Source organism: Zootermopsis nevadensis, unplaced genomic scaffold, assembly GCF_977971745.1.
Source record: "Zootermopsis nevadensis isolate Lab colony 2312 unplaced genomic scaffold, Znev_1.0 Znev_ptg000020l, whole genome shotgun sequence".
NCBI lineage: Eukaryota > Metazoa > Arthropoda > Insecta > Blattodea > Termopsidae > Zootermopsis > Zootermopsis nevadensis.
The window spans coordinates 11,663,953-11,683,665 of NW_028259152.1; the positions used below are offsets into that span (position 1 = coordinate 11,663,953).

Here is a 19,713-nt window from a genome sequence, read left to right on the forward strand (position 1 = left end):
GCTATGACATTACATCCGAAACATAAAGAGAACAGTGGTGTAATTTACCTGAGTGTAAACCAAGGGCACACTGATTCAGTCGTGGCTTAGCAGATTGTCACACTATCCACGGAAATTGATCAGTACGTCATTTGCTGCATTTTTATGTAGCTCTCCGGTCATTTGAGCCTCCCGCGCTACTTTCTCAGCCCATACAATGGACAGCCAATGTTTAGACAGCTTTGGGAATTTAATGCTCAAGTTCTTTATTTTGGTCTTCTGGCAAAATGCTTTGTACATCTTCAGAAACTTGCAAAGCCAACGGAAATATGTTTTAACAGTTTTCCTAACATCGAGTGTTTAACACTGGTATTTGGGATGTTCCCGAGTTTCGGCACCAAAAATGTTGTGGATTAAAGTAAAGTAGCCATTTTGCCATCACACACAGACACTTACTTTATTGAACTGAATCATGGGTACAAAAAGATCGAGTTTTAGTTCAGAGATGGCACGCATAGGTATTTTAGCTTTCAATGCTCCATGTGCAGAGGCAGGTGAGGTTCTGGGAGGTGTAGCAGACTTTGTTTTCACTTTGGGCTGTGGATGGTAGCTTTATGGATTGCACATCAATTTCTTTTATGACTTCATCAGTTAATCCAATGCTCCCACCAAGCTCAATTTTGGAATGACTGGCTGAGCTGTTGCTTGATGGCAGACCTCCCGAAAAATATGTTTCATGGAATAGTGCACACCAAGTCACAAGGCTTATAGCATGAATACAAAAATTCATAATACTAAAAACTGAAACACTATTCTCTAACAACTTGCCACACTGTCCTGGGCCAACAAAATCCACTCTCCTATCTGCCATATGTGGGTTGGGGCATGAACATGAACCTGTCACTAACAAATTCTATTCTCCTAACTGCTGCCCTAATTCTGCTATTGGGGGGGGGGGGGGGGGGGGGGACATCCCTAACTGATGACTGTCATTCCCCTTTCCATAGAAAAATGTGAAATTGTCCACTGGGATTGCGCCTTCCCATCTCCCCTTCTGCACTGCCACTAAATCTAAATTATAATTCTCTGATTCCCTACTCACTGATTTCGGTGCCCCAGCCTTATAGAGACTCCTAATGTTTCAAGTTCCAAATCTCATATCCTTTTTCAATCGCCATGGTCGTGCCAAAGAGTCCGTCCTGGTCCGAGGCTTAGTAGTTGTAGTTGTAGGCGTAGTTAGTTGTTCGCAACAATGGTTTTTTATGCCCAACCCCCAAGCTGGAGGATCACCCCTCGAACGCTGTCCAACACTGGCTTATTCAATATATTTGCAGCTAACCTCCATACCTGGAGGCCGTTCCTCTATCCGCAACCCGAGGACGCGCCATGCGGTGGTATGAGGGGGACATGTCATATATGTAAATTATAAACATTTCTTACTGTATAGACACATATTTCTTATATGAAATATTAAAGACATTATAATGTGAAAAATGCTTTGTATAAATTTACCCACATGTCCAATTTAAATTGTATGCCATAAACTGAAATATTCTTTGACCTAATATCAACTCCAGTTGTTATAGGGTGGGTATATCGAAGTCTGGAACAATGAACCGGTGCAGGAAACTATAATAAAGAAAAAAAAATTGTATATTTTAATAGTAGATGACAGGGAGATTCTTCGCACCCTCTCCTCACTTAAGAGGTGCCACGGACTAAGGGCTAATTAATGTCTTCGTCTGCCATCTAGATTTTTTTGGAAAAATAGTACAGTAGAAGTTCCATTTCCTTTCTGTACCGCAGTACGAGAACCGTTGATGCTGCTTCTGCTGCGCTTTTCGTTGTTCAATACTGTGCCATTTTGAAGTCAATCTTCTCATGCTGCAGCTTGATAATGATGGAACTGCTGCCTTCCAATCATGTTTTGCCAGTTGTTATAGGTTGGGTCAAATCGAAGTCTGGATCAATGAACCGGAGTAGAAAACTAAAATAAAGAAAAAAATTGTATGCACTGCATTAATGCAAATACTTCAACAAAAAAGAGTCAATGACAATAGAAACTTCATAGCTGAATTATAAATCAAATAAATTCATAACATATCAGTAATTCAATGTAATGAACCTTGTTTTACCTACTCCAGCGTCGCCTAAAACAATAATCTTCAGCTTAAATAATCCCATTTCGGGTCTAACTTATGTATCCTCTTAAAATTTACTTGTAACGACCAAACACATCACTACTAAAAACAAATTTCAAAGAAATTATCAAAGATGGCGAATATGCAGCCCAAAGATGCTCGGCAGTTGTCACCACAATATATCACAGTTAATATTGATGAACCATGGAAAAATACATTTATCAGAACAGATGCCATTTCTTCTCATTATATATCAAACATGGACAGAAGATGCTTTTTTTTAATAATCTTGCTTATATAACACTAGTTTTAACTTCCAAAAACTGACTGTGAAACATTGTGTAAATGGTTATTAAAATTCGTTTCCTTGTAACCAAGAAAGGGGCAAAGGGGATATGCTTGTACATCAGTCACAAATTACTTTGTCTTGTTGACTGACGGTACTTTAAAGTTCCATGTTGTATTTTGTGGCTTTGAAACTATATAATACATCCTACCCTTGTAATTTCCTAATGGTACTCTCAAGTATCCCATATTTGGAGAAAAGATATTTCATATTTGCAGTTGGTGTTGTTCCACAGCCTGTTGTATCCTTCTATTCCATGGAGTGTTTTCATAGAATTGTCTTGGACGACATACTGCATTTACAAAACCTATTTCTTCGTTCCAGGGAAACTGTTTGATATGCAAGCTATCTGAAAAGACGTAAGTATGTTTATATAAATATACATAATTATAACATTTATGATTGATTTGAAGCAACTGACCGTGAAAAGTATGGTACTTAGAAGTACCAACAGGCGGGATGGAGGTTCATATGTTAATCATACACATAACCTCAAATAATGTGCTTCTGATCCATAATTTTCTCTCATTATGAAATAATGTTCAATAATGCATGAAGATTTATCAAAATATTAAGATATATTGTAACCAAAACTGAAATTTCTGTCTCTTTACAGGTTTTCATTATGTCTGACCAAAACAAAGAACAATTGCCTCCCATATTTATTGATATTTTTGAGATATTATTAGAAGACTTACCAGAAGATGACAAGGAAAATACTGATATAGAAGAGGAAGAAGAAGATGCTGCTATTGAAGTTGCATTTGACAGAATTTTTGATCAAGAAATAGATGCAGCAGTGTGTGAAGCAGCAGAGGAAGATGCTGGAAATTCCACTGAAAATGTTGATGTAGAACCATTACCAACCACCTCAGCAGCCTCCCCTATTCTTGATATTGATAGGAAATGGAGAGATTTGGAGACAAAAATTCCACATTACAGCATGAATGAAGGTTTTGTACATTATTGATATCATCAAGAAACAATCAGAGTATCTGTCCTTTCTTTAGCTATTGTTCCATTATTTCTTTTCATAGTGTGTGAACTTTTTATTTGTGTGCTAACAATCTCATTTCTTTCCACAGGGCTTACAGAAGTGTTTGCCTCATGTGGAACAGCAACAGAAGTGGTGATAACTGTGATAGAACCTGTAATTGTTGTTTCAGAGTAATCTGTATGGGACACAGAAAGGTAAAACTCTGAATCTTAAAAAACATGAGCTATTAGCATTTCTGGGCATAAACTTCCTCATGGGTTACCATAAACTTCCTTCTTGGTCAACAAGTGAAGATTTGGGAATCCCATTGATAAGAAAAGCACTGAGCCATGATAGATTTGACAGCATACTAATGCATTTACATGTGAATGATAATTCACAAATGACTGGAAAAAAAACAGACAAGCTTTACAAAATTAGGCCATTGGTAAATGCATTGAATGACAATTTCCCAAACATTTACAAAGGGACAAGGGAACTTAGCATTGATGAATCAGTGAATTTATTCAAGGGGAGGAGTAGCATCAAACAATATAACCCCATGAAACCTATAAAGAGGGGTTATAAACTGTGGTGCATTGGAGACCAAAGGGGGTACATTCTAAAATTAGATATATATCAGGGGATAAACGAGTCTCTGGAACAAGAGTTCAGGCTACGAAACCGTGGCAATCATTTTGTGATTTTTGTAAAAATCCGTGGTTGATGTGAAGTGTGCTCCAAGAAGAAGATACAATCAAGACCACATTCAAAGTGCACTACATGCAGTGTATTTCTTTGCTGCCATGAGAAGAAAAACTGTTTTGCAGAGTATCATGCTGTATCTGTTGAGTAAAATGTGACAGGCAATGTGTTTGTAAAAATTGGCAAAATGTGATTTTTATGTTTGTGTATATTGTATGTGTAACATGGCTACTTGATTTAATTCTGTTATATGTAGTACTGTGTTTATAAATGATTTTCTGTATTATAATTTTGTAGTGTTGTTAACAAGGCAAAACATGTGATAGAATGATCAAATACAGTGAAACCTCTATCCATCGTTCCCCGAACTATCGTTTTCCCGGATGCATCGTCCGTTTTGTTCGGTCCCGGATACATCCCATATAAAATAATGTTACATTTTCCCGCTTCTATCGTTCCTCGAACTATCGTTTTATCGCATCGATCGTTCAAAAATCTTAGTCCCGGCCCACAATTTTCCCGCAATGATCGTTTCTGAGAATTTAAAATGCTGGGTTTTGAGATAAATTAATACCGAAAGACGCACAATGTTTTTGGAATACACAGTAGCGGTAACCTGTTATGTCGCCCAAGCAGCACAGATTCTTTTGGAATGAGGGGTCAGTGGTGCAGGGGTGATAGTTGGAGCGAATGGCGGTGCTCATTGTCAGAAATTTTACGAGTTTAATTAGGGTGCACTCATATTTCGTTCCAGCGATGCCAGATGGCATGTGCATTGTGAATTTCTTCACAAATGCTTTTATTACAAGTACAAAGGAAAGGCGGGCGACACTTTTCATTCTTCTCGTTTCCAGTGGTTCAGTGTCTTCTACAGCTACGTTTCGTTGAGTTCGGCAGTAATAGTATTACCATTCTTCCTGTTATTGTCCGCGAAGGGGGCGGGAGTGGTGAGGAAGAGGAAGACGACGAATGAGAGCCCGAAGCTGTGCCGAGTTTTGCCGAAGCATTGGCAAAAGTGAAGTCGTTCTTTTATGCGCATAATATTAGTGAACGTGACGAGGAAAACATTTTGAACGTGGAAAGGGCTCTGTTTGGCCCAAAACGTAAAGTTTCGACAAACCAGTTGTACATTAAAGACTTTTTTGGTAGAAAGAAGTAACTTTGAAAGAGAAACATTCAGTTTTTTTAATTTTTAATGCTTTCCCGCAACTATCGTTTTCCCGTATTCATCGTTTTTATTTCCCACCCCCGCCAAAAACGATGCATCGAGGACCATTCTGTCAGCAGATGACTTTGTGGGTATACCTGTTAGAAGCTTTAAGTGATCATGTATTTTGGATATTAATATTGGTATATAGTAGATATCTCTATAATCATTTTAACTTTAATTAAATGTTAAAAGTTTATATTTCTTGGATGGAAGAACTTAATATGACGATGATGTGTTACACTTTGTTCCCTCTAGAAAGATTTGGAGGCTTTCTGCTTATTAGGTACTAAAATGCAGTGAAATCTATGACAGATGTGCTGTTGGTAATAATGAATGGACATTGCAAATGGTGTCATTATGCTGCAAAGTGTCTGCTGTTATTGCATAATTAATTGAATAAAGTTTTGATGAAATTACAGTAATATCAGTACTATGTAAGATTTGAGGTTTTCACAGCAGTGAGTATGAAGATTTCTGGGTTGTTGCTCTGTGTAGTCTGGTTGATGTTAACCAACGTTTCAGAGGTCATACTGCCTCCGTCATCAGGGCGATGATGACGGAGGCAGTATGACCTCTGAAACGTTGGTTAACATCAACCAGACTACACAGTGCAACAACCCAGAAGACAGAAATCTTAATATCAGTACTGTCTACGGTCTCTTACAGCTAAGAGTTCTAACTCTGTGTTGCTGCCTCTCCAACTTAAACATGGCCTTTGCAATTGTTCTAGCCTTGTGAGCCTTAATTGCATCTTCATACTAGCTTAAGGAGTTTGTCTTGATGCCAAGTTTTTCATAGTCCAGATGCCTTCACATGCCAGGCAATGAAATTAATTGTGTGTCTTGACATATTAATATGAAGAATAAATGCAGATGAATTGCCTGACACCTCCTGCAATAGATAATATAAGTGCGGGTGATTCTTGATTGTGTGAATTATATATATGAATAGTGTCCTACTCGTAAAATGAAGTCAAGATGAAGCTCTTATAATCAAGTGGTCACAAGTGTCTGGCTATAGGCTGCAGCAATGAAGCATCAGTTCAAAAGTAATATTTGGACAGGAATAACTGGTGATCTCCTCATATGAGCTTATGAGTTAGTGTTTCAACTCTTAGGGCATCTTATTTACATTTTAAACAGAATTCCCAAAAATACTGTTGGCTGTACCACTGGCAATGTAACATACTGTGTGGTTTACGCATGGTGAAGCTCCTGTTCATTTTACCTGCAACATAAAGCAGCTTTTGGACTCTTATCAGACATGCTGATACAAAAATGAATGTGCTTCTAATAAGCTGTTTTACTTGTCTCATTTGATTTACTGATGCTTCCAGTTCTCACTAATGAAGAGGTTGCAACTGAGCCCTGCCGGCTCTCGTGACTGGAACCAAATTATCCCAGGCCTGGAGGTGGTACGGTTGTAGGATAAGAGTAGTGGTTAAGCCAAAAAAAACAAATTAAAGAACCCCTGATTAACCAAAAAAGTATATTTAATAAAAATTATATAAACATTGAAATAAAGAGAACAAAGAGACACTTTTCGGTCAAGCCCCCCAGGGCTCAGTCTCCGGTTGGGTATACGACTAGACACGTCAAACCATACCCCCAAAACAGACCTGCCTTCAACCTTCCTGCTTGAGTCGTTCACTCCCGACAGACACACACAGACTGTCTGCCCTGCTGTCTCATCAGGGTCTCGAAGCCAGCGACTCCAAAGAACGTCGAGAGGGGAGATAGGCCACTTCGAGCCATGAGGCATGGCTCACAACCCTGTGTTTATAGGAACTTTCTGGCTTTGTTTTAGGAATAGAACACAATTGTGTTTGATGCATAAAATTAAGAAGTACCTACTATGTGGCTATTTGTAATTATTTGCATATATTATACAAAACACTGATCTAGAAACATCCTATTATTATATTTCAGAAGAATTACATAATTGCTTTCTGTTACACTTGCCAGTTAATTCATGTCATAAAAGAGTTTACTTCTTCCTCAATTCCTATATTTTTACAGTATATTTTTATGTACGAAATTTCACATAAAGTACCCTCCTTCACTTTTATGTAGTCGGAGTATTGTGCATGAAACATCTTTGTATATCACAGTGTTTTAAAATACTACCCGTTAATATATTCACTCATCCAGTCAAATGCTGGAGACTACATGTTGCATTTGAGAAATCACTATTTCCAGCCAAAAAGGGGAGGACATATGCTTTAACATTGAAATCAATGTTGTTGTTCTCCAGTAGTGCCGAGAACAAAAAAGCAAAATTTTCATGTACCTAGTTCAGTTAAATGCACACAGAGAGAATACCAGAGGGACATGACAAACCTGCAGCAAACATTCTAGGCGTTGAACAGTGCAGCTTTTGTTGTTTTCCTAATCATGTTGATTATTGTCAAAAGATGTTTACAGTAGGATGATCAATCTGTGTTCTAATTCACAGAGTTTAAAACTCTGAGACTTTTCTGTCCCTCTATAACCTTAAAATAACATTTTGTACTGTGATAATTTCCTTTAGAACAATGAGAGCTCTAAAAACAAATTTGTATAATTAAAACAATATCCAAGAAAACATTTTAAACTTTTGTCTAAAAATTATGTACATAATGGGACAATGAGATTTTTCTTTTTACCCAGTGGACATTGGTGATTCATTTCCATCCATAAGATCAATATGAATGTAAAATTCTCTTTGCATAAGTATCATGATTTGAAGATGTCTGAAAGAAGGGATGTAACACTCCATCCACTCTGTCTCAGCAGTGGATGGAAGTGAGTGATCAGCTTTATGCTCCAGGTGATTTATCCTTTGAAAAGGAACTCCAGGACTGACTAGGAGAATTGGTGGATCCAGAGCTGGCCTGGTTTTTGTTGACAAGAAAATTCCCACTCTCTTCATGAAATGAATACCAGTTATTCATCATGCCCAACACAATTCCATCCAGGCTCATACTTTGAGATATGGTGGTTGGTGCATGTAGCTGCTTTACTGTTTTATTCAGCAGTTGATTTCAAGGAGCTTTAACACACATTCTCACAATGTGTTGCATTGCTACATGTATCTCTTTGTCATGCACTGCCCTTCTCTTCTGATGAACATTTCATCATGCTGAGCCTTCTAATAAAATATATATGTGTATGCGGTTCTGAATGGAACAATTGTATTTTAATGAAATTTCAATGTTTCAATTTAATTTGAATTTAAGTTGGTGTGCCTGTTGAATACCTGGGTGGTTTTTGTAAATGAGCAAAGTAAGGAGTTGTGGTTTGTTAACCTTAAAACTTCATAGTTTTCATCAAGCCTGTCTTGTTCTTCCTGATGCTTCCGATTCTGGACAAATCTTTACAATTTATTGACTACTCCTATGTTCCTTCTCAATTCAGGATAATAATTCTGGTAACATTTTATCTGTTTGACCTATCTTGATGCTTGGAGCATGTATGACAAACTGAACACCATTATCTTAAATCCAGAAGGAATCTTCTCTCTTAAGACAAGAAACAGTTAGAATGTTGTCAATGAGACTACATGAATTTATCACAGAACATGCATTCTTGTCTTTCTTGATCAACAACAAACCATCAAAAACCATCGTACTCATAGGCAATATATGTCTGTGCTGTTTAACTTCTGACTTCTGTTATTTGGTGTTGTAAAGGATGTGGACAGAAGAGAAACAGCTGTAGTGACTTCACTGGAGTTTAATGGCTTAAAAACAATGGTAAGTTTGAGTTCCTGGTGTTGCAACTGTACAGCTTTTTACAGATAAGAATACATTACAAATAATTCATAATGTTCATTAAAGTTTTCTTGTCATATATTATAAATAGGTAGTATAATTTATCAATGGAATGTAATGGGTGGATGTATTTGTATTTTATGTAAACCATTATACTATGTGATATCTTTATAACAGTACAAATTGCACTTGTATTATTCTGACTTATTTCACATCCTATTAACATCCAAATAACTTATGGACATATGCAATTTAATAAAAATATATGTATGTAATATTACATACATACATGGTTCTTAAGCTATGTCAAAAATGAGTTCTTATATTTATTTCTTTTGGTAGCTCAGACTGGAACAACCTAGGTCTAAGTCACCTCAATCTATTTCCCAGATTCTTACAAGGTTATGGTATGGTACATTCTACCAGAGGATATTTACTATTAATTATTTTAGTGATTTCTGAACTTACATACTACTTTCTCACGATGCTGCACTGTCCCTAATAAAGTTTTTGGTTATTTCCAATACCCTGTGCCTGGCCTTACTTCACTATAAAGCTTCCAGTTATCCTGGGTAGTGTAGTTTTACTATAATGTCTCACCCTTGACTTGACTATCACTGTAGAACACAGAAGAGATATTTAACATTTCAATACCACTAACATTATATCCAACTAATTAACTGTATTTTACATGAATACAACCTAATTTATGCCACTAAATCCTATTTCAGTTATAAGCATTTTCATATTAGTATTCCATCTTCATCCCTGCCTTCAACATAGTAACTTTCGAAGAGGTTCTTCCACCAACAATTCTGCCACAGCCTTTCTCATTCGGGAGTGGAGTTCCTTGAGGATAAATGGGTTTCATTAGGTAAAAATGAGAAAGCAAGAGTCTGGCTTTGTTCTTATGAATTGACAGCATTCATAACATTGATGGAAATATTATGGTAGATACTGACTTTATTCATATGTACAAATGGTCACTCTTGTGTTCATAAATCAAGGTCTTCCACCACAATAAAATAATTCAGCTACCTTCATGTGAAACGGATCTTATAGTATGGATTCCTGTGTTTCAGGAGAGAGTAATGGCAGAACTAAAGGAGATATTTGGTGACTCTGGTCACTCTCCAACTTTACATGACCTACAGAACATGAACTACTTAGAGCAGGTCATCAAAGAAACACTCAAGACTTTTCCCTACTGTTCCTATTATTGGGAGAAAAATCAGTGACCTCAATATAGGTTTGTCAAAAAACTTACTTATTCCTCATTACACAGATTTTCTCTTCTGCCTAATAGTTTAAATATTTTTCCATCTGTGGTCTTTGACATTAAACTTTGACCTAATTTTTTTCTGTTTTTTCAGAACCCACAGGGTGCTGAGGAAAATATATTTATCTAAGAGGAATAAAGAGATAGGCAGGGGAAAATTATATAAAGAGCACTATTAAAATTGGTTCATGACATTTATGTTTAAAGCCAAGAAGCTGATGTGCCCTAGTGAATTCCAGGCTTTATTGATTTCTTCCTATCTTCCTATTCAAAGATAAACTGAAATAGCATCTCCTTGTTCCAAAACATTCTCAATAGGAAATGTTGCAGACAATGTTTTCCTGTGTGGACTTATTACAGGTTGTGCTTAAACACATTCTGATTCGCCTAACTAGTTTCATGGGTGTAGATTCAGTGAGAATTTTGTACAGTACTTCACTCCATATTTCATGGGACTTATCCCCCAATACAGTTTGCTGTATATACTACATGCCTGTAGTCCACCTCCCTTTTCTGATTTCACATTCAGTGTACATGCAGCAATATACAAGTTTTATATTAAATATACAGATATGTACAGAATGTCATGTTTTGTTTGTAGGCCAGAAATATTCAGTGCTGATGTTGAAATCATCACTGTCAACTCTACTGAGAAATTACAAACTACTGGTCGGTGTTACACCTCTAGTCCTGGCTAATGAAATTATACTGAAATCACTGTCTGGAATCTGCATCAATCTTGAGAGGTGATGAAGATCTGAAAGACAGAAACAATGCAGGGGAAATAATAGTTATGATGGTCAAAAGACACTGCTATAAAATAAGCACTGCAGACGTAAGGTTTACTGATAACTATACAGAGGGAGTTTATTTTACAGTTGTACTTATATCACTGTCAATTTCTGGCCATTAAATGTTTGTAAAAGAGCCCTGATCATAAACAGAGGTGACATACTTTGTGAAATTTAGTGTTTTAACAAATTATATTTTGACAGAATTAATTACCAGACATTATGATCAAGTAATCAGCACTCCATATTTTGGTATCTCCTGACACAAATTACACTGACTGAAGCTCTTGATGGTTTCCATTTCTTCATGTAGCTGGAACAAATGTTACAATAGGCCACAACTGCTCATTTTTGTGTGTCTTATAGTGTATCATTCACATCCATCATACTACTCAACACTACATAACCAGTTAATATACACTGCCTGATCAAAAGTATCCGGACACCTCTCTGTAAACGTAAACCCGAGTCTAGATATCACTACGACCACCACTGCTGCTATAAAAGGAGGCAGAGGGCTCGATGTTGTTCAGTTCTACGCGATACCGACAGAATGGGTGCAGCAAGGGAGCTCAGTAACTTGGAATGTGGTATGGTTATTGGTTGCCTGTGAACGCTAAGTGCAGCGTTCATTGGTGTAAAGAGTGGGTTGTGGACTACTGGAGACGCGTGATTTGGAGTGATGAATCACGCTATACCATGTGGCAGTCCGATGGGAGGGTTTGGGTGTGGCGAATGCTAGGTGAACGCTACATGCCGGCCTGTATAGTGCCCACAGTGAAATTCGACGGAGGTGGGGTGACAATGTGGGGGCGTTTTTCATGGAAGGGACTTGGTCCTCTCGTAATACTACAGAGCACGTTACAGGCGGAAGGATATAAGGACATTTTGACCAGCTGCGTGTTGTCTACGGTAGAAGACCAGTTCGGAGATGATAACTGTGTGTTTAAGCATGACAATGCTCCCTGCCATAAAGCAGGGTCTGTTCGTGAGTGTTTTGTGGACAATAAGGTTCCGGAAATGGACTGGCCAGCCCAGAGCCCCGATCTCAATCCTATTGAACACCTCTGGGATGAACTAGAAAGGCGACTGCGCACCAGACCCCAATGACCCACATCACTAACTATGCTTGCTACAGCGTTGCAGGAAGAATGGTCGGCCATTCCCCGGCGACGTTCCAACACCTGGTAGACAGTCTCCCCCGCAGAGTTAGAGCTGTGATGAATGCCGAGGGTTGGCCCACCCCGCATTAATGTCCACTACTGGGCAGTAAATCCGAGGGACACTTAGAGGACAGTTTCGCGTAGGTGTCCGGATTCTTTTGTTCAGGCAGTGTAGTGTTAGTAAATAACACATGAATAAATCATTATTATAAATTAGTATTCAGACATGAGTTTACATAAGAACAGCATATTTGTATCATGTTACATGACATGTTTATGACGAGAAAACTCAGTAAAAAAAAAAAGAAGTTGCTATCCCACTATACACCATATAGGCGCTTGGGGGGAGAGAGTGTACAGCTTCTACTCATTCTTGACCTCAGCATTAGATGGGGGTGAGTGGTCAGTATCATGCCTTGGCTGCACTTTAACCCTGGGAAAGGTCCCCCAGTACCCATTGGATAGGAGGCTGGGTGGGCCCCACAACTGGTCTGGATGCAGAGGCTAGAGAAAAAAATCCTCTGTCCCCATTGGGGATCGAACCCTGGTTGTCATCCAGTCCGTAGACAGTAACTATACTCATTGAGCTATGCTGGCTCATCCAGAAAACCCAGTAGGCTAAGTACATGAACTTTATAACACATTTTTGAGACCTGAGTAATAGTAAGACAATATTAATTAAATTATAACACTGGAATAACAAATGTATAAATGTAATTCATTATGTTTGATTCATTCACATTAAAATACAAACACTGTTCTTTATATATAAAACATTATACAATCAAGAAATATGCATAAATCTCAATCACTTGGTTCAACACAATTACAACAATCATTTCAGCTGCACATGGCAGGCATTAACATGGCTCACTTTCAAGCATTCATCACTACATAACAAGAATTATAAATTCAATTTCACACATTATGTATCATTTCTCTAATGAAATGTCTCATATTTTACATAGTTATACATCATGTCTGTTGCAAGTGGCAGTGGTTCACTATAATCCTGCTCTCCATACTAGTTGAAAAACTGAGATCAAATTCACTTCTCCACTGTTATGTTCATGCTTCTGATAAAGGCACTAATAACATTTGTCAATTTAAAGAGACAGAATATAATGTAACAATTAATGATCTGCCATCCAATATATGGTAATAAGACTGGTTCACAACAAGAAAATCTAAAATCACTTAAAATAGAAATATTTTCATACATTCAGAAATGTATATATTGAATAGCTGCATAATTTGTACACTTCATTTAATACTGTTAGGGCTATAAAATCAAGAAAAATTATATGAATGGGGTATGTAGCATATATGGAGGTAATAAGACATTCACACAACGTTGTAAGAAACCCTTAAGTATTAGACCACTTAGGAGACCTAAGCATAAATGGGATGATAATATTAAGATGAATATTAAATAGAATTTGAAGATGCAGACAAGATTCAATAGCTCAGGATGTCTAACAGTGTGTGTTTGTGGACACAGTGATGCACATTTGAGTTATGTAAAAGCAAGACTTTTTTGAGAAACAAAATAACCGTTAATTGTTCTATGAAGTCTTTGTACCATGAATTAGGTCATTTAGTATTACATAAAATAAATTTTACTTGATTTCTATTATGAAAGCCATCTAGTATAACATTCATAGTACCTTAAGTATTACCCGATTTTCACTGTACCTAGAAGTAAGGCCAATACAGCTAATACCAAATTTTTCAAATTTAAACCTTCCAACACTGAAAATATCTGATGTAAGGAGTAATTAGTATAAGATTCCGATATATGAAATGATGATAAGTCTGTAAAATAGTCCTAATAAATAAGCCAGACTTTTACTCCAGCCTTTAATGATTTAGCGTTATGGTACTGCAATGCTTAACCAGCTAGACTCCACATATGACAGGATGCATGGCTGATAAAATTTAAGGTTGTTTTATATGAAAAGGAAAATTACACTGTGATGTCATATAATAAAGATTTACTGTTTGATCCTGTGGCAATGACTAAGAAACCATTTTGTGTAGCACGTGATTACAAGAAATTAATCTACAGAAACTTTGATGCAAATTTATTTTTGTACACACTATCACTTCATATTCATGAATTTCCTACTCCCAGTTGAGCTCCCAACATACAGTACCACAAATGTCCTTTGAAAAGTATCCTGTGGCCTTCCCCTCCACCTCTCCCAGTATTCAGTGATGTTACAAAAGAATAATGCACACTAATTCATGAAGAGGTACATACATATATTTATCAGAGTCCGTGTTCTTATTTGTAATCTTCTCACAAATATATCACTTGTTAATATGGAGATATGTTTGCTTGCATGTTGAACAGTGTATTCAAAGCAACATTTTGAACCTTCGAGTTTATGTTTACAAACTACATGGAATCCAGTAGAGTTCTACTGCTTTATGGTGCCCTATGATCTGCAGGAGAGGTGAGGGAAGATAAGAATAGTAGTAGTAGAAAGAAGCAGAGACATTTGTTGCAGAATGACAGGTAGTGAGAGTTCAGTTATAAATCTGGTTAGAAACACGAATAATTGCCTTCAGATTTACCGATGTAGTCCTATACAAGTTTTTTTTTCTGTTACAAAACTAGACTGTGACCAACTTGTTTGGCTGTGCAGTTTCACCTTGTGTTTTATAACTGATTGTTTTACACTTGCTAAAATCATGATAGAGCTCCAATGCTCAACCTGTCTCTTATACAGCTATCAGGAAACTAACCTACACCAAAGTAAAACCAGATAAGAAAGACTGAGCCTTAACATCACAGCTAGTCAACTTGGTTATAAAGAGCAACATTAATGTTATGTATGTAGAAGTTGAACGTTTTTATTACAGAACAGAATTGGTGAAACTTGACATAACCTGTCAACAGCATTAGTATAAGTTAGATGTTGTGAAGCAGTCAGTCACAGTAGTTCTAAACCATCTGTTTTATGGCTTTTAATTTAGATACTTTTGTAAAGTAATGTCCAGGAGCACATATTTAAAATTCTACATAATACTGGTTAAACAAATGGTAAATTGTGCATTATCTGTTAATATTGAAACTGGCTGGCACAGGGGATAGAATCTTCACCAATTTGCTGAAAGCAAAAGTTGTTAAATTTTACATTGCAGTCTCTAACGGTTGGCTCTTACTTCTGTTAAATGATGGAGGTCCCTGAACAGGAGCATAATCATCTAAGTTTGTTTCTAGCAAAACTTCACTCTTTGAACGGACAGGCAGAGGCTGTTGTTCCCCTAAATTAGTCTCTAGTATTGCTTGACTTTTAGGTCTCTCTACTGGTTCACTATCTATATCTGTTTCTAAAAGACTGGTCCTTCCAGGATCGTAATTAAAGTGATATTCAGCAGGTGGTTCAGGTTGGAGCAATGGGTACTCTCCGTCAGGTTGAAAACTATCATCTAATGGTAGTGGTGGTTCTGGTGGTTCACTGTAACTTGTCTCCTGGGCCTGATATCTTGCCTGACCACTATAATCTGATCCCTGCTTCACCATGAAAGTGAAATCAGTCATAGCCAGGCTAGTGTCCAGTGGAAGAGTTGAGGAATTGTGGATGTAATCAGGACTTGTGTTGTCATCGTCATTGTATTCACTTATATTCGTTGAAGGCTGCCAGTTGTCATGAGATGAAGCAAAAGTTGACGTGTCCTTGAAACCTTCATTCCTGTAGGCAAGGTCAAAGTTGGGATTCAAAGCTTCGTCAGTTGACTTGGCACCAAAGTTGGCCGTGTAACCATTGATGTTTCGAGCTGCAGAATTGGGATTGTGAGCCTCATATATGTCATAACTATGGCTATCTTCAACTGATGAATTAAACTGAGATTTATCCATTGAATCAAAGCTACCATTCATCATTTTCTTGTAGTCTGATCCCTTCGTAAGGGTAGGGCTGGATCGCTGACTCTGCAACCACATCAGTTAAACAAATCATCCATCGAGCAAGACAAATAAAGACTTATAAAGGTATACCAAAGAAATAAGGACTTGTATATGTGTGTCTTACAGAAGGACAGAGGACGGTATGTGTTACAAACATATTTCTTTTTTAAATATGAATGGTCATTCCAAGTTATATGGGCCGCCTGTCACCACAGCATGGCACATACTCATTAAGGTTACAGAGGAGAAGATCTCCAGACATGGAGGGAAACTGCAAATGTATTGATGACAGCCAAGAAGGATGGACCTCGAGCTTGGAGTTTGGGCAGGGGACCAACAATTCCCCACCACATAAAACCAGCATGTTACCTTTGTTACACAGGACCCTGAAATTCTATTGTAAGCTGACAGGGTTGGAGAGTATGGACTGAATTCATCTGGTTCATGATAGGGACCAGTTGTGGCCTCTTGTGAACATGATAATGAACTTCATGGTTCTATAAGAGGCTGGAAATTTCTTAATTAATTGAGTGTACCACTAACTTCTCAAGAAGGATTCTGCTATGTCATGTGAATTTGAAAAAAACATTATTAAATAAATCGTGAAGCAACAAATCGTAAGCCCATGAATCTGTAAGTCAACCAGTCTCACAAGTTAAGAAGTACCACAGTAAAAAATAAATTGGAATTTCTTTTTATACCAGCCAATTAATATATTTACTCAATACAAAAAGCAATGAGGGAAACTTACAGAAGTTGGTTTCCTTCTGATTCCTATTTCTGTAAACCCTCCATGAGCAGATGCCAACCCAACTGAACGAATTGAATGCAATGACTGACGAATGGAATTTCGTCGTTCAAGACGCTCCAGGTGGCGATGACGTGATTTACTGTACCAGAAACCAGCAGCTAAAGCTACCAACAAAAGAGCAGCTCCAACTGTACCCAATACAGCAACAGTCACCACATCATCTTGCCAGCTGAGGGGATCGATGTGAACTCTGGGGTCTGCAAACAAGAGAGAATTTTACTTAATCCTGGGTTCCAAATACTATGTTTGGTTTGACTCATAGTTATTCTGCACTACCAAACAATTACATGACATGTCAGACTTGAAGCATATCATTGCTTTAGGTGAACCCTTTGTTGTATTATGTGAAATTTATATAATAGTATCAATTGTACTTTATAATATGTGTTATATTATTATTATGACTTTTTCCACATCCTATTGTCATCTGATTATCTTATGGATCCATGGAATGTAATAAAGATGTATGTATGCACGCAGACAATCAAACTCTGTGAATAAAGTATTTAGTGAATGCCAAGTAAAATGTGAGGTTCTAGGTGTATATTAACTGTATTCAAAATTATTATCTACCCAGAGGCCATACTGAACTCTCCATCTTATAACAACCCCTTTCCAATTCTTACAAACTGTTTAAGTGTATATATAAAATTAGGACAAAACCTGTATGAAATCAATTAACTTCAGAGATGAAAATGAAGGCTGAGAAAAAACATAATTATCTGATCATCAGTCAGTGAGTTCTGCAGGGCTCGCAACATAAGTCATATAAGAAAACTGCATTCATAAGGTGTGGTGTATGAGGTATAAGAGAATAGGGAATGAACCTCATATTTTCAAATGGATATAGCAAGAACTTTCTGCCATATTAAACAAAATTAAATAAACTCCTATATTTCTACAAGTCCTCTCAATGTGGTATATGCTGTTCACCTCTTCATGCATAATTACAACCTAAATTACATGCATAATTTTTTAAGACATAATGATTGGTGATACAAAGGAAATCTGAGTAGTATTTGCAACTTCCTTGGCAATGAGTGTGAACATGGCTGTCTTTTGGATTGTAGCACAATGTAGTCTGGAAGCAGTTTACCATTGTTTCAAAGGTGCTTGTTACCTCCATCATCATGGCAATGATTGCCCCAGAAGGCAGATATCTTCAAACGAAATCTGAATGAAAAACTGTAGAGCATTAATAAAGCTTTTTAAAATCCTCTGTATTAAGGTAAGACATGGGTTACTCACCAATCTCACAGAGGAAGGGGTTCAGCCTTTGGCAGTGGTCAACTTCAACTGTCTGGTAAGTGAACACTGTGCATCGATTGATCATATCAATGTGCTGTACCCATACTCGATCATAGTACTGGTAGTTCTGCTGCTGCTGTCGTAGGAAATGGTACAGCGCTAGGTAGTTACTCATCACATATGGCATCGATGCATTGACAGACTGGAAAGCAGCAAGGCAAAAAGGTGAAATTTTAATGCTTGTAACACATTCATGACTAGGAGGTGAAGTGTTTAATATCATATACTGGGTAAATCTGGAAAAAACAAATAAAATGCTAGCCATTTTGGTCCTAATAATATTAATACAGAGAAAACATATTGTTTACTACAACTTGGAGAATGTTCTAACTGATGTCGTAGAGTACTAATTAGCATTCCTTCTTCAAATTCTGTAGGTTCCAGGTTTGAATCTCTGGCTTTCTTAACACATTTACTGTAGTTTTCCTCAGCCCCTCAAAGTAAATGCTAGGCATTACTTTAAAAGAAGGATACAGATACTTATGTCCACATCCTTCTGAAATAATCTGTCACTATCATCTTTCCATCTGATGTTACACAACCTGTATAATTGATAAAATGTTGTCAAACAAACCATAAAGCAAACAGAGTGCAGCAAGGTTTAAGGTATTCATGCCTGTGTGAGTACAGCTGGTGGTCTTCTGGGTTCAGTAACCCAGAAGACCACCAAATGTAATCTTCTGGTTGGACACCAACATTTACATAATATGTGCTACCTCCATTTTCAGTCCAGAGGATGGGGGTAATATGTTCCTAAAAAAAAGTGGCATAGAGCCTAAAGACAATGCACACACAACAACCTATTAAACAGCAACAAATTCCTCTTCAAACATATATTCCAATAAAACCAAGCGCACCTGACAGAATGAGCGAGCATCTTCAAATTCCATGGGAGCTCCAATGTAGATATAACAGGTATCCCCCACTTGGCTCCAGCCAGGTGGACATTTTCCACTTAAGATACTCCTATTATTCATATGGAATGGTCTGAAGTCCACCTCCAGCAAATCCAGGTCATCACTGTGGTCACATATGCGACCCATCACAGCAAGGGTCTCGTTGTATCCCCACCAGTTGTGCTTTGCATCAATTGGGGTCTTCCACACATCATGACTGCTGCAAGAGGTACATACACAACAGATTAGTCAAACAGCACTGGATGCTCGTTAACATGTCTCAAATAGAAGTTAACCTGTCTGTTAATCTCAACAGAAAGCTATTTGGTGAAGAAAATTTAATTTATTTTGTCACTGACAACTGACATAGCCAGGATAGATAAGCTCCAAAAGAGGTCAACTACTACAGCAGTGACATGTGTCATACATGAGTTACAAAAG

General features: G+C 37.4%; 3 protein-coding genes and 1 long non-coding RNA gene across 5 annotated transcripts in view; 2 read left to right on the top strand and 2 right to left on the bottom strand.

The window, feature by feature from the left end:
• Positions 1-220: 220 nt before the first annotated feature.
• Positions 221-2,515, bottom strand: LOC110832068 (uncharacterized). The gene is made up of 2 exons (XR_002543816.2): positions 2,115-2,515; positions 221-1,966 (listed from the first exon to the last, which is right to left on the bottom strand). It is a non-coding gene; the product is annotated as an uncharacterized LOC110832068 (long non-coding RNA).
• Positions 2,516-2,700: 185 nt separating this feature from the next.
• Positions 2,701-3,721, top strand: LOC110832067 (uncharacterized). Its single transcript, XM_087351759.1, has 3 exons — positions 2,701-2,825; positions 3,083-3,419; positions 3,552-3,721. Exons 2-3 carry the CDS (start codon positions 3,092-3,094, stop codon positions 3,635-3,637), a joined length of 414 nt encoding a protein of 137 aa, XP_087207885.1. The 5' UTR covers positions 2,701-2,825; positions 3,083-3,091; the 3' UTR covers positions 3,638-3,721.
• Positions 3,722-4,169: 448 nt separating this feature from the next.
• LOC110832065 (uncharacterized) lies at positions 4,170-10,346 on the top strand. Its single transcript, XM_022068700.2, has 4 exons — positions 4,170-5,442; positions 6,694-6,771; positions 9,028-9,090; positions 10,191-10,346. Exons 2-4 carry the CDS (start codon positions 6,703-6,705, stop codon positions 10,344-10,346), a joined length of 288 nt encoding a protein of 95 aa, XP_021924392.2. The 5' UTR covers positions 4,170-5,442; positions 6,694-6,702.
• A 2,692-nt stretch (positions 10,347-13,038) lies between these two features.
• Positions 13,039-19,713, bottom strand: part of bark (C-type lectin domain-containing protein bark beetle) — a 95,106-nt gene continuing 88,431 nt past the window's right edge. For both annotated transcript variants that reach the window (XM_022068687.2, XM_087351754.1), the window contains 4 exons: positions 19,234-19,492; positions 18,317-18,518; positions 17,009-17,265; positions 13,039-16,281 (listed from right to left, as the gene is read on the bottom strand). In XM_022068687.2, coding sequence (XP_021924379.2) covers positions 15,481-16,281; positions 17,009-17,265; positions 18,317-18,518; positions 19,234-19,492 — 1,519 coding nt within the window. In that variant the 3' untranslated portion in view covers positions 13,039-15,480. The remainder of the gene's footprint in view (positions 16,282-17,008; positions 17,266-18,316; positions 18,519-19,233; positions 19,493-19,713) is intronic.